The following is a 16,096-nucleotide window of genomic DNA, read 5'->3' as shown; positions in this document are numbered from 1 at the left end:
ATTCATAGTCCACTGTGGTGGAAAACCCTCCGCAAGGGCACGATTGAAGATTAGAGTTAGCAAGGGAGCTAGGCACTCTCTCGCATATATAATGTGTTCTGCTCGCAATCCTGTGTGGTCCATGGACTTCCTATGTTGTAATTTCTTTATGACCTTCATGACCCTAGAGGTCGTGAAAAGTGTCCCCGTGGTAGGCCGGGGTGTGGAAGGCATTGGAAAAGGTGGTTGGTTTGGGATTTGGTAAAGTCTCTCTGTATATGTGTGCCAAGTTTCGGGATCTTCGATGGGTGTTTGTGGTCTTGGCTCCCGTAGTCTCTTCCATGCCGTGGCGCAATCGCTACTCATGAGCATATGGTAGAGTTCCCAGTATTGGGATGCCTCCCACGCTCGTCTCTTACGACGTGTCATCTTACGCATTTCTTTGCGAGCTTGTGTGGAGGTAATACTACCATTGAGTTGCGATACTGTAAGTTGTCTATGTAGGTCCCTACAATCCTCGTCATACCATTTATTTTGTGGCATTGATCCGGATCTACCTTGATTTGAGTGTTTTGTATATGGGAAACTGCTAGCTGCTGCGGAGTGAAGGATGTGTGTGAGTTTTGTACTAAGGCTTTCTAACGGTAGAGAGGGATCAATGGAGGGGAGATGGGCCTGAACATGTTGAGAGTATATGTCAGAGAGCTCATGTGTGAAATGTATTGTGGTGTGATGGCATGGTTGACTAGACTTGGTGACCTTAGAGATATCACATTTTAGCTCGAAGTATAAGAAGCTATGGTCTGCGCCAATAGGGCATGGGGCCACTCGGAAGGAGTTAATCAAGTGGGTAGCTGTCGGGCGCCCTATTAGATAGTCAACTGTGCTTTCCCCTCCTCCATGTGGGAAACATGTGAGCTCTTCCGAGCCCGGCCACTTAGCTAAACCATTATATATGACCATCTGGTGCCGACTGCCAAGTTCGAGCAGGTGATGGCCAAAGCTCGTGGCGTCCGCACCTTGATCCTTTGATCTACGTGTGGTGCCTATGTCTAAAGGATCAACATTTACCATTTCTAGGTTTCTATTCATCTGAAATACTGTGCATTGTCTGGATTGGGTTCTCGCATTGAAGTCTCCTACAAGAAATACTTCTCCTTGGGAAGAATATCGGATTATGTCATCCGATAGGGGTTCGTATGGAGAAGGCCCATGTGGCATTCCTTCATCGACTAATCTCGTCAAGCCACTAATATTATAACGGGATCCTTTTGGGGGAAAGTAACAAATGGCGAAAAATACTGCATGGTCTTTGCTTGTGGAGACTTTCACCCACATAAAACGAGCTTCTGGGTCTATCTTCATTATTTCTATCCTATTATGTAGCTCTCTACGAAATAGTATCGCGACACCTCCAGATCCCCTAGTAGTGTGTCGACGTGAGGTTTGTCTAAAAGCGGACTCCCAACGGAATCCTTCGACCCGTGGGAGTCCTCTATTTGGGCTCTGATGTGTTTCTACCAAGAAGAGTATATCAGATACCTTTAGTATCTCCTCTAGGCGGCCGGGGTGTGCCCAGAGTGCGCCATTACAATTCCATAGGGTCATCCTAAGTGCATTTTCTGTCACATGGGCCACACGCCGTCAGTTAGTAGTGCGATCATTTATGATCACTCGCCCGTCTCGGTAAAAGGCGCGATGGCCTTCTTTACGGGCTTGCATAACTCGTGGCATACAACTCTTGCGATGCTCAATTTGCATCTTAGTGAGGTCTTCATCGAGATAGATGGGGTCCCCATCCATTCCTCGAAGGATTGGTCTCTTCTTAAAGAAAGTGATTCTAGAGTCTAAGTCTTTAAATTGAAGGACTAAGGCTCTCTTCCTAGTTGTGTCACGCCCGGCCCTCCATGCTTTGGTGATAGGTAGGGCCTCTGTGTACCCTAACATTTTCCCAAGTGTTTGTGCGTCCTCATTTGGGGATGCACCTTCCTTGAGCCCAGTGACACGTACATTTAAGCGTCGGGCCTGATGCATTTTCTCTTCTTCAAGGGTGGTGTTAACAATATTTTCATCTTTTATTTCTTTTTTAATGTTTCTTTTAACCACATCTACCCAACCCGTTTTAGCTAACTCTATGTTATTATTAACTTCCTCTTTAACTTTTTTAATTTCGTCCTTTATATCCTCTATAGAGGATATTTCACCGTCTTCTCGAGATACCTCGATGTCCTTAAGTTGTTTTTTAAGGTCGATGTTTTCTACTTTAAGTTGTTCTATTTCGGCCTTGAGGGCGTCTTTTTCCTCTCTATCTTTTTTCTTGTAGGTTTCGGTGTCTTTCACCCATTTTTTCATATCCATCTCTATTTTTGTTAAACGATTAAACATATCTAAAAAGTCCTCCTTACTTATAGCCTCGTCTTGTATATCCTTAAGTTCCTTAGTCCGTCTAGACGTCATTGTGGTGTCAATAAGAAATAAAATAAATGGGTTCGAGACTTAGCCGAGTTTTGTGTGTGTCGCAATCACATCGGCATTTTGTGGCACGGGACGAGCACACCAAAAGAACCCACCCACGAAACTCATCGAGAAAAAGGTACTTCACCACATCAAGAACGGAGAAGAAAACACCCCGTGACGGTGGCAGTCGTCAAAACGACGGTAGACGACGGCAACCGACGGCAGACGGCGGCAGCAGACGGCAGACGGCAGACGGCAGCAACAGACGACAGACGGCGGCAGCAGACGGCAGCCGGCGGTAGCAAACGGTAGAAGACGGTGGACGACTGCACGGTGGCAGACGGCAACGGCCGCAGATAACGGCAGCGACGGCGACGGCGACGGCGACGACACTAGCCGGCGACAGAGAGAGACGAGGAAGCGAGCGATAGAGAGAGAGAGCAGACGGCGACGGTTGCTGCGGCTGCAGACGACGGCGACGGTGACGACAGCGACAGAGAGCCGTTAGCGACAGGGAGAGCCGTTAGCGACAGAGAGAGAGAGAGAGAGAGAGAGAGAGAGAGAGACAGAAAGAAAGATATATTAACGTCTTCTAAGGCCAAAATTGGCCCATGAGACAATTGATTTACGACAAAATGGGATATTTAGCCATTCATCGAAAGTAAAAATAAAATAAAATAAAAATAGAGCTTAAGCTAAATAGTTCTAGTAAAATAACAAACATGTTCTACAATGAAATGGCTTTATACTAGGCCTAGTTTCATCTCCATCCAAGTCTCTTGAAAAGAAGCGAGAGCTCAAAGGGTTTCGATGTGGATGTGGCCCTACGTGGTCCCAATGTAGAAGGTACCCCAACCATGGCTTCTAGTCGGCGTAGCTCACGTTCCCTTATCTTCTTAATCGTTTCTACTCCACGTCAAGTTGGTTTGAAGCCCAACATCCGAGGGCATTTGGTTGTTCTTTGCATTTCTGTTTCCTCAAGAGAGAGGCCGAGTGGCATAAGTGTATCCACATTCATCGTCTCCCCTTGTTCCTGAAAATTACACTACTTACATGTTGACGAATATTAAAAGGGTTATGGTTAACACTTTGTAGCTTATTCTCCCTAAGAGAGAAAGGTTGATTCACGACATCAACGAAAGGAGAAGATTTCCTTGACTTGAGCCCAAGCTTCCTCAAGTTGGACCTGAGCTTTCCTCTATTTGAGCTTAGCTTTCATCTACTTCAACTTGAGCTTTCATTTATTTGAGCCTAGCTTTCCTGGACTCAAGTCTTACACCAAGTTCAATCAAATCTTCAATCCTAACAATGTTATTTCATAAAAAGAAAAAATTACTTGAGGCAACCAACAAAGGGGTTTAGAAGTTTTCCCACACATCACTCACCCTAGTTAAAGCCCTTTGCAATTCCACTTGAGTAGCACACACGCACTCATCGCAACAACATTATTAAACATCAAGTAGCAACTTAAATTACTAATAAAAAGTGCCTTTTATAGGTTTTGTAGCATTTTTGGGCCTTTTGACATAATGCCATAAATCACTCTATTCGATTGTCCCATTTCTTAGTTGTAAACTTTTCCTTCATCTATGGTGAGACATCCTAGTGTACAGAAATTGTTACACTATACGAGTATTATATTTACATGTACAAATATGAACATCATATGCATGTAAACAATAGGTGCACGAAAGCAAGGTTTGAACGCAACTTCATATTTGCAAGATTTACACATTGGCCAAGTGAACTTCCAATACTTCAAATATCGAAGGCAAATAAAAACAGTACTTGTAATATATAACTTCTAAATTCAGTGGTTGAAAGGATCATTCTTTACCGAAGACAATTAGATGCATGATTACAGCTAATGATTTGTCTAAAAAGTAATGAATGGGAGCAATTGTACATGCAACTTATGCATTGAATAGATGTGCAACGATATGATGGACAACCATCATTCCATATGAAGCCTACTATGGTAAGAAGCCTTTCTATGCTACATCCTTGAACTTCTGGTTGCATGGCTGTATGCTTGTGTTCCTCAACAACTGAAAGGTAAACTTTATGATAAAGCCATGAAAAGCATACTTTTGGGCCCTATAAGAACCATGAGGATATAAACTTTATAATCTTTAACTAACAAGGTTACTGAGAGTTGTAAAGATGTCTTATTTTATTGCAAATTTGGTTCCACATTAGACAGATTTTTTTTTTAATGTATTCTTAAATAACAGATCTCAAGGACCCGTATCTTTATTTCCCAAGGATGTTCAGACTATCCACTTTAAGGATCCAATTCCGTCTCACAGTTACTCAAACGAGCTTGCAAATCAATCGAGCACATAAACCAATCAGTGAATTACATAGCATTTCCTTAACCTTGTTGCTTGAGAAATCACTTCTTTTTCGTTGGGGTGACAAACATATCAAGCAATATTATTTCTGACATAAGGTAAAATCGGGAAGCTAGGTCAAAAGAAACAACAAAGGTCTTCCTTTTCTCAAACCTATCCTTTCAAGTACAATTTGTCATTATCTCCCTCATCACTTGCTCAGGGGCTGTTCATAACATGCAAAAAAAACCTTTAGTACTTCAACCAAAGACTGGAAAAAATGTATTTACTTTATTTGGTTACTCAATACACATACCAGGGCTATCAGTGAAGTGTGAGAACTGATTAATAGCTTGTCTAATGAACATCTCAAGTCCACTGACGACGGTTGCTCCGGCTTCTGTTGCTTCTTTCAACAATCTAGTTACTCTGGGTGTGTACACTGCATCAAATACTAGACTATAGGCCCCTAAAGCACCCTACACAAGAAAACCTTTCACTGAGCTGATAAAATTCATATGAACAAATAAAAACATTATGTGGGTTTCTACAGAGCTTTTTACCTTCGAGATGGGGGTGTCTTCAACATTTGGATGCATACCTACAGAAGTGGTATTAGCTAGAACCATCCCTGTCATCACTGGCTTGAATGAATTTAGCTCCTCCAATGGCAATGCCTCTCCATCAACAGCATCAGCAAGAGCTTTTCCTCTCTCTTTCCAAATGAAAACATGATTTCTATTAGATCACACTCTGAGAACATTTGTAAAAGCCTGATTTTGAATGGTTTAGCTTTATGGTTAAAGGCAGACTAATAAACATGTTAAATATCTGCTGGGTGCTGGAGTAAGAGAAAGGCATCACTATTTGTATGATGTGGTCCTATATATGCATTATTATCAAAAAGCCACACAAGTACTGAACTTCACCAAATTCCTAAAATGTGTGGCATTTTGAGAATTTCTTTAAAATGACATGGTGTTTTGCAAATTATGGCACAGTTAAATGACATTTTGAACATTTACACTTTTCCAAAAGCACATTTTCTAATAAATAAGACTAGCATAAAGCACCAAAACAACCCTCTCTTGTTGGGTAGTCCAAAGTTATCAAAAATTCCCAGAACACCACTATCTATCAAATTTAGACTACAGATAGGTGTTCTGGTCATTTTTGAAGACTTTAAGGATTCTGATAAATAACCCACAAGTTACAAGTCACCCAGTATATACCCTTCAAACTAAGACAAGGTTGTTCAATGCATATTTTCTATCAATTACCACTAAGACAAGATTTTCAAAAAACCTTTTTTCTACGGTTAAGCACAATATGGTATAAGTAAGATGTGGCTGAATTCACGCATGCAACATACCATAATTTCGATTAGCAATGATAACTTTAGCACCTCTCTGCTTTGCTCCATATGCGATTGCTTTGCCTGCTCCCCCAGCTCCTATGACGATGAAATAGCGACCTGAAAGAGGTGACAAGCCAACACCGCTCCCCTCCCCTAATCCTAAGAACATGGAAGTGCCCCTAATTTATTGGAAGCACCAAACAAAGAACATCATGAATACTCTCTGCTCAATTCACGTAGGTGGCTTACCCTTTAGTCCATCTTCTATAGCAGTTATGGCTCCCTCACAATCAGTATTATAGCCAATCAGTTTTCCATCAGTCTTCCTTCGGATAATTGTGTTAACAGCTCCTACTGCCTGCAGTCCTCAACAAGATAATGAAAAATCCTATAATGTTGGGGGAGGGGGGGGAGGGTATACGCATTTCCTTATCAAGCAAAATCTCAAGAATCAACCTTGGCAAGTGGTTCAACTTCATCACAAAATTGGAGAGCAGCTTCTTTATGTGGAATCGTTACACTGACAAAAACAAATTGCATGCAAGTTAGTGTGTGTAAGAGTGAGCGAGGATGAAAGGAATATGATCAGAAATCCAAATACTCACAGTAAAATATGTGAGTACAAATTCCTATACCACAAGTCAATCTCAAGGTGCATTGATTCCATCAACCACTCAAGCATATTATGCTATGGCTTACTCACATCATTAGTGTGCAAGAAAGCTGGGATTCATAATTCATATGGAGTAATGCAATGTGCACAAGTCACCTTTTCTGAATTTCTATCACATTGATGAACAACTCAACCAAGATGACAAGTAGCATTCAACAATGTATACACAGAATAACGAGCATTGATGCCAAGGCAATCTTGTAGAATCCTTCTGCAATGCATGTGTTTTCTTAGTCAATTTGACAGACTTACCTGAATCCTGCAAAATCTGAGTCATGGAAAGCATCCAGGAACTCCTTAAGGTCATCTACAAGGAAAGGAACATATATGCCATCAAAGCTAACTGCACGAAATGCTGCATTGTGAATAATTGGCCCTTTACTGTGGCTCACAGGGTTTCCAATGATCCCATACACTTTTGTTTCTTTACCAACGTGTCCAAGACCATAGACATTTCTCAAGTCTGATAGTGTAGTCTGCCCGGGAGCTGATTCCTTACCGGGAGAGATAGAACCAAATGTCAAAAAACCACCAAATTTCGGACTTAATAAACGACTTATAGTACCAATTTGACCCATAGCCAAACCAATCGTTGGGATCTGCAAGATCAGACAAGAACATGGATCTATGGGTAAGGTTGCATAAATCTTAATGAAATTTGACAGGTACAACATATATATTTTTAGAAAACATATATTGTCATGTTTTATAGAATAGAAATGTTATATAAAGAAAATACATTGTGGATGAAATTAGCCTATCAATGCGCAGACAGTCCAGTTCATATCATGACTTCTATGTAGAAAATAGCAGATGAAGACGATAGAATAGCCACTAAAATCAGTCATGTGCTTGTAGGGAAAATAACTTTCAGATGAATGACATGTTGCATGCATGCTTCAACATATATTTCCTCCTTCAATAATCTGTATGACGCTTCGCACTGACTTTCTCATTGAGAAAGAGAACTTTTGTTGGCACAAATAGATACCAACAAGATAACTTCCGAAAAGAAAAGATATTTCACAAGATTGCTATGTATTTGTCTAATACTTTATACCAATGGAATACAAGCTCGCCAATTCCAATGCAAATTTTATTCTAAAATGGTGTTCGTAAAAAAAGTTCAAGATCACATGCTATTCTCTTATATGAGAATCTTTAAATTTACTACTATACTTACTTGGCAACCACGGAGGACCTCGAGGACAGTTATAACATCTGTAAATTTATTAGCAGTCGTCACAAATTTTATGACATCTGCCCCAGTTGACTGCATTTTAGCAATCAATGTACCAAGCTCTTCAGCTGATGGGGTGCTTTGGAAATTATGATTGGATACAATGATCTTGCAGCTGCTTGACTCCCTGCCTCGTAAACATGCCAAGAAATCTGTTGCAACCTACAAAAGAAAACATAAATCAATCAATTAAAAGTGCTAGAAATATGTAATACATTAGAGAAGTAAAATTCCCATATTGGGAATGCATGGAAAACATACAAATTCCCAGCTCAATAAAATGTATTGTATAAGATTTTGAAATACATCAGCACATGATTAATAAAAAACTAAATCATCATTTCCCGACAGCAATAAACCCAAACCTGCTATCATCTTCCATAACATCTTCAGATGTGATAAGAAAACTCGATGATCAAAAGTTCATGAAGCACATTTATTCATAAGAAAATGTGCCATGCTCATCGTATATATGCCCTCTATTGGACATAGTGTTGCTTTGTCACAACGTTTGCATGTCTGCTATTCTCATTCATGACAACTGATTATACGTTTGTATCCACAAGTAGACCCAGAAAAAAGAAAGGATCAACCCAACTCCATGTTCAGAATGGGTGAAGTTATATGAAAGAAAACCAAAACCCTGTACAGATTACTTTTAGACATGTAACAGGTAGAATCCAGGATTAAAGATGATAAAGGTAGAAGACAATTCATATGTGCCATAGAGGAGACATGATACAAATATCCAGATTCCATAGACACTCCAACATTGAACGATATTTCTAGAAACCTTTAGTTCAATATCTATGAAATCAGCTCCCAGATTAAGTGCCAATTGAAGCGCATTTTGCCGAGAGGATTCATCTCCCACGAACTTCCCTCCTTCCCACTGTGGCCTGCAACAAACGTGCATTAAACTATATTATAGACAGATTGAAATCATCAAAGACATAATGGAGTTTTTGTGGTCAGATAACTCATGGTAGGTGCAAATATGTGAATGCACGCTATAGATGAAAGGGAGCTTTTTCCGTAGCTAAATGTAATCAGATAAATTTCTCATTGAATTTTCCAAGACAGTGTCAAGACTTAGTGTTAATGGAGTTCTCATATGCATTACCTTTTAACTCAAATATGTGAATTGAAGAATCCAAAGAACTCTTTACATGATTGTGCAGAGATCATTCAGAATCATAATCCCTGGGATATATTTCCGTTTTATTCCTGTCAAACAAGTTTTTCCTTTCCTTTATAATATCTGATATAATTTCTGAAGGTATTGTTAGAATTAATTTAAGTAACTCTCACAAAACATTTGTTCGTTCTTGAGACATGAGGTCATACACATACACATTTGAGACATGAGGTCAGGATTTATGAGCTATTGTTGAGTTACCAAATTATCTCCTTCCAACAAGATAGCACCAGATGAGGTTAGAAACACGAGATAACACCAGATGAGGTTAGAAACACGAGATAGCACCAGATTAAGTTAAAGAACAAAGGCACATTGTTCATAATTTTACACATTTGTTCTCTTCTCATATAATAGGTTTGTTTTTACTGACCTGAATGTGACAATGACAGGAAGGGGTTTTCGAGAGAGAAGCATGGGGAGGTGGGAGGGAGGGTTAAAGTCGATGATGTGATCCACGCGGAGCTCCACAATGTCCGCTCCTTGCTCCCTGGCTACTTCCATATGGTCGATCATCTCTGCGACAGTCGTGGCAATCAGGGGGGCGCAGAGCAAGCAGCTGTGCTTCGCCATTACGGTTCCTTACGATTATTCCTCTGCTTTGGTTCTGTATGGAGGAGGAGGAGCTGCTGCTGCTGCTGCTGCAGAGATTTGCTGGTGGCGATGATGGTGAAAATGAACAAAGAAAACAAGAAGAGGATTGAAATAGAGAGACGGAAGAATATAGAGTGTATCTTTTAAGTTTTAGCATATGTATACTTTATACATACATACATATGTACATTATGGAGGCCAAAATCCAGATCAATAAAATACACATTGTTTCATCACAAACTTACATCAAACCAATTTGTAATCCAAACATTCAAAAAACAACTACACCATCCACACTTATCAGATTTCTTAAGTCTGTTCTCTCTTTTCCATACCAAAATCACTTAACGTCATTTGCCTACTGGTCGAAATGAAACACAAGTTTTCGCATTCAATCTATAATTGCAATGTTTGGAAACTATTGTTATTTTTTGAAATGTATGTTACAATTATATATTCAGAAAACATGTTTTACGATATGTAAAAACCTTCACACCTGGGAATACAATCTAGGAGCGATTCAAGCAGCATTGTGGGAGTGATTAGAGTGGTTGATCGACGTTGTGGAAGCCATTAGAGCGGTTGTGGTGATCTGATTATAGTCATGGAGCAATTCAAGAGACGTGATGGGAATTGCACTTTCTTCAACGCAACAAAGAGAACCATTTTGCAAAAAACAATAAAATCAAAATCACATATAAAAACCTTAAGTGCACAACTTGGTTAAGTGTGCATTTTTCCCTTGAGATCAAAGTGCACACTTAACCAAATGTCTATGGTCAGGGATTCGTCACCAACACATTCAAACTTAGTTAGCAATTAAGGATGCCTAACTAATTCTCGATGCCAACATTAAGAAGAAGCTTAGCCACACTTTGCAATAGACAAGCATGGAACATTCCATTAAACAATAATAAGTGGATAAACATATGGAAAGTCCTCGCAATGTACACAATCATTACCCTAATTCTTGACTCAGTCTTGGGCACTTTAAACATCTCAAAGTTTTGTCAATGGTTTGCTCCCCATCCAATAAGAAGAGAGGCTATTGTAGTGAACTTTAAGGGTTGCTTTTTATAGAAATGTTCATGACTTTCGCTCAACCCATAACTTAACTAATATGCCTTACACCATCCATTGAAACAATTGAATATGCAAGCGAGCCATATAATGAGATTGTATTTTCATATTGATTTTGCATGTTACATCAACATCTTGGTTAAGGGCAAATCAAGCTATGTATGGATGATCAATAATTAATTATTGTCAAAAATCTTGTGGGTCTTTACTCCATGGTAAGTAGAGAGAAGTCGAATGATTCTTGTAAGAAATCAGGAGAGTCTTTACTCCATGGTAAGAAGATCTTATTTCTTAGCACCATAATTAGTCAAAATCTTATGATGGTCAAAATATTGGATAGATATTGGGTCCTACTTTATGTGGTAAAAAAATATTAGCTTCTTCATAGAGTCACTTATCTCCTCACCACACGAGGTTTAATTAGATATAATCATGCAAGTTTCTAAAATCCTAAGTTTCCTCTACTTGTTAGTTGTATGCCTCTTTAGGTCACCGATATGATAAAAGGAACTTCAATATGTTGAACTATTAATTCCCATTACTACACCATTTTCATCCTATATATCTAGTTTTAGGTAAAGTTTACAACTCACTAACAACTTTTCATTATGGTTACCCCTATCCCCATATATGTGTTGTTTCTTCGAGGTCACTCTTCAATGTCTCAAATTTTGCCAAAACTCGAGCATTATGTTTAACCCACCCTTAAATCTAAGATTATTTTAATTGCAGGAATCTATAGTCACCTTCCTTGTCTACTTCTTTTGTGAATTGGATCAATCTATTGGATTTACTTACCACTCCAATGTGTTTGTGTTGGAGTCATGTTTTGAGTGTATTGTATGTTTTAAGTAGCCGCGTTCTTGCACTTATGGTAGGGTAACGACTTAATAAGCATCACAAATAAGTCACCTTAAGTTTATCTCACCATGTTTCCCATAAGGAAACCTAACAATGAATTCAATTGAATGGAGGCCTACCTACAACGGCCATTAGCAAAGGCCCTAAGGATGAAAGCCTACCTTCAAAGGACCCCAACAATGAATGGAGCTAGGGACAAAATAATCATAGCTATTAGCAACAAAGCAATGCCATTTATGAAGTACTAACAAAGGGATACAACAAAGAGTCCTACGTATGACGATACCTACCTATGAAGCCCAAGAAATGACTTGAACTTGCTAAACCATCTCTTTTGGTTTAAGACTCAATGTGGTCCCACCCATATTCCAAACACACGCACACTATCACAAGAATGCAAACAAAAAAACATTATGTGAGGTATAATTCAAAAAATTGCAAATACCAGAATGGATTATAATCTCTAGGAGTGTGAGCTCAAAGGGATAAACGAGTAGGTAGAAAATTTATTTTGATTCAAGGGGAAACGAGAATGCAATTTCCAAGAGGCAATTCATGAGGTGCAAAGAAACATAAAGTTATAATGGTGTATACGTAACATGATCTTTAGTTGAGAGAAAACTCAAACGAGAAATTCGTCAATGAGGAGAAGAAGGTGTTCTTTAATATGGCTAAACTCAATGGACCTTTACACGAATTCAAAGGTTTTTTCACATGTTGTTTTAGCATAGCCCTTTTCTATATGTTCTCAACTCTAGTGTAGAACATCTACAATATGTAATTCAACCACACACTTCAACGATATGTCACTCTATTGCAAAGAAGAATGAGATCTTCACATATTATTATGGGAGTGCACTACAAGAAATTTCATGTTTGCATTTCTATACTTTTGGTATTTACATTCTTTATTGCGTTGCATTTCAATAGTTACTAATATGTATTAGTGTGTGGTCCACGTGATACAAAAGATTGCTTGAAAAGTTGATGTGAAGCTTCAACAAACATATCACTTTAGCATGGATGAAACAAAAGGGGTTATAAATTGAAAATTCATGTGTAATTGCACATTGTTAATTATGACTTCCTTGTGGTTGATTGGTAAAATGGTTTGGGTGGATTCCTATACAAGAAATGAGATCGTAGTCAAGAAGACATGTGGAACATAGTTTGAAAGTTGTGGAGTTTCAACTATTGCTTTAGAGTTTCTTCAATTTAATATGGAGAAAACAAAGGAATACGTCTTTGGAATTTTAAAATGAAACTTCGAAAAGTTAACTTGCTTCTTGTTTTCAAGCTAAATGTTTTCCTTGGATTCATGTATACAACTAAGATGTTATTGTAAAAGACAAGCACTAATGCATTGAAAGTATTTGTGAATCGTGATTTTTTTTTCAAAGCACAAGCCATTGTATAATATGATATATTTGCTCATTGCTTGAGTTGTTTAATGGTTCATTGAGACATATTATCCACTGCATTATATTTGATTCATGGTCACATCATACATGTATGAGAGGTCAAGAGGATCCTAGTATAAACATTCAAGATTACATCATCATCTTCTTATTCTTTTTTAAGATTCACCTTGGCATTAATGGAAAGATGCCCAAAGGCTACAAAGAACTCGTACATGAAAACACAACCAACATTCCCACATCAACCAACATGTTGATGCAAATAGCAAAAACCCTCACACAACTACCTTAGAAACAATATTCACACAACTAAAATCAGGATCCTTCCATAATGGGGGGGCGGAAAAAGCCACCCTGATGGAGCATATCTCCACTTTGTTCTCTCCCCAAAAGAGGTGAAGACTCAATACTACATCTTTTTTTGTGTCATGTAGAAGAATACCAAGTTTAACACTTATATACAAATGCCAAATTCATATCAACTACTTTTTCAAGCTAATTAATAGCCCAATCCATAGGGGAGTGAATCTAACTTTATAAACATCACAAAGGACCAACATTTGCAAATTGATTAAAGAAAGGCAAAAAGCTAGAGGAAAGTAACAATAAGCTAATGTTAAAAGGACAAGTCCATCTAGATCCTAACCTCATGGTAGACATGTATTCTAACCCCCCTTCATGAACAAGAACACAGTTGTAGCATAAACATAACATCAATAGTTTGTTTACGGTGTCAATATCCATCGTGTACCAACAAGGTGACTTTTGCATGGGCATTGTGAGCCTAGCATATGTCGGATTGTGCCAACACTTGGTTTGTCTATGCTTTAAGGTGTAAGCCTACCTAGAAAATAGCTCATTTTTTCGAAAGATGCTAGTGTCATTTATGTTATGAATTGGAGCATGCAAATGCCAATAACAACGGAAATGTTCCTCGTATTGCCACTAGTGCAATCTTTGTAAGTACAATTCGCCATCTTGATGCAAATAAACAACAATTTTTCATTGTTTTACACTTACTACAAAATTTGTTCACAATAGGTTTGTACATTGAAATTTGATTCTTCACTCCTTTTACTCCCTTTACTATGACAAAAGTTAGGACATTCATGTTCAAGTTATGATATGACACCTTTCATGAAGTTTTTTAAAACTAAACTCACAAAGATTATTTTATATTTAAAGAGACAATTTCCATTACATATTCACATGATCCCTAATAGGAATCGACAACGGTTCAATTTATGCTTAACTGGTTTGGCCTTGTCCAAACCAAATCAATTAAACCTTACCAATTTGGGAGTTTCCAAACTTGAACCAAATTGGTTCCTAAACTAGTTAAGGCTAATTGGTTTGGACAAGTCGATTAAGCCTTAACCGGTTTGGCCCAAATAAGTGTGGTTTGGCTTGAGCCATTCCAAATTGAGCTCAAATTGGTTAAGGAAGCTCAAGCATAAACTAAAGTGAACTATTACGGTTCAATTTAGGCTTGAATCGTATTGTTGTTGATTCCTAATGCCAAGGTAATATCCAAATCGAGCTCAAGTTGGTTAAGGAAGCTCAAGCATAAACTAAAGTGAACTATTACGGTTCAATTCAGGCTTGAGTCGTGTTGTTGTTGATTCCTAATGCCAAGGTAATATCCAACACCCATTTTCAGACCTAAACATGTATCGACGAATATGCACATATATATTTGTTATCAATTTATTATCATCATCGATGATTGTGAATATACCATAATTTGGGTATATTTCCCATGACATACATGTATAGCACATTCGTCTATATTCTCTATTTCTATCAAATATTTCAAAACTTTTCTAGCACGATTCCATTCCAGACATGACTACTAAAGGGTTAAAGGCTAAATTTAAATGTCACCTATCACAAACATGAAGCATCGTAGAAGAATAATCTTAATGGTGTTATGTATAACTTAAGTAATATTCTAACCTCTTAGACCTTCGAATCTCCAAAGTGTTCTTTGTATTTTTGTTTTTGAAAAATATCTTTACTTCCTAAGTGTATACACACCCTAATTCCAATCACCAAGCTATTTGGAGCAAATACTATAATGAAATATTTGACTTATTGTCGAGTTTAAATTAAAATAGTAACAAACTAGACGGACTCTTTGTCCCAAATATTGCCTCGTAACAGATAAATGTTTGAAAAGACATCACTTACAACTTGAAGACAATTTCATTGGCTTTGTGATATTAAGACAATGATAAATCATGTCCACTAAATCTTCGCAATTGTGAATAACCAAATCTCAAGTTTAGGTGAAATATTGAATGGGTTTAGAACTAAGTTCAAGGATTTCCACATGTTTGCATGGCTATTTGTGTGTTACTACAATGATGCTTCCAATGCTAGGCTCATTAGATTACTCATTGTAATAAATTGTTGTCTTTCAAGGCTCACATTATGACAACAAAAGACAACCTACATGCATTATGGATTTCAAACCTTGTTTGGTTGTCAAGCAAATGGAAGCTAATGTCTCGTTAATTACTTTATATATTGCGACAAGACACATTCCAAAGATGATCAAAGCACATCACATGCTAGTCATGAAAAAGTTTTGACAAAATAAAAACAACAATACAATGAATAGTTAAAGAAACTTGATCGCATTACGTGGTAAACAAGTCATTTGAAAAGTCTCTACTTATTTCTATAAGTCAACAGAGTTTTTGGCAAAGAAGTCTTCACTGTCCATATCACTCATAAACGACACTATTGGCACAAATGATGACATTAACGATTTTAAAGGAATAGATCAAATATTGCAACCACTGATAACCAATTAACATATAAGAGGAGGGGCTCACTTGATTTGACCAAATTCAAAATGTTGGGACTTCAATCTCACATTCTACTTATTCTTTTTAGGGGTT

At 38.0% G+C, this 16,096-nt stretch overlaps 1 protein-coding gene across 1 annotated transcript; it reads right to left on the bottom strand.

The window, feature by feature from the left end:
* Nucleotides 1-4,327: 4,327 nt before the first annotated feature.
* Nucleotides 4,328-9,872, bottom strand: LOC147849414 (bifunctional 3-dehydroquinate dehydratase/shikimate dehydrogenase, chloroplastic-like). The gene is made up of 10 exons (XM_087337549.1): nucleotides 9,611-9,872; nucleotides 8,833-8,938; nucleotides 7,983-8,201; nucleotides 7,052-7,398; nucleotides 6,583-6,646; nucleotides 6,376-6,484; nucleotides 6,142-6,285; nucleotides 5,333-5,484; nucleotides 5,086-5,248; nucleotides 4,328-4,995 (listed from the first exon to the last, which is right to left on the bottom strand). The coding sequence occupies exons 1-10, from the start codon at nucleotides 9,808-9,810 to the stop codon at nucleotides 4,952-4,954; spliced, it is 1,548 nt and encodes a 515-aa protein (XP_087193675.1). The 5' UTR covers nucleotides 9,811-9,872; the 3' UTR covers nucleotides 4,328-4,951.
* Nucleotides 9,873-16,096: the final 6,224 nt, after the last annotated feature.

Source organism: Azolla caroliniana, unplaced genomic scaffold (assembly GCF_043228905.1).
Source record: "Azolla caroliniana isolate FFs.n. ecotype wild unplaced genomic scaffold, voAzoCaro1.0.p SCAF_68, whole genome shotgun sequence".
In the NCBI taxonomy this organism is placed as follows: domain Eukaryota; kingdom Viridiplantae; phylum Streptophyta; class Polypodiopsida; order Salviniales; family Salviniaceae; genus Azolla; species Azolla caroliniana.
This window is presented reverse-complemented; position numbering and strand designations above follow the sequence as displayed.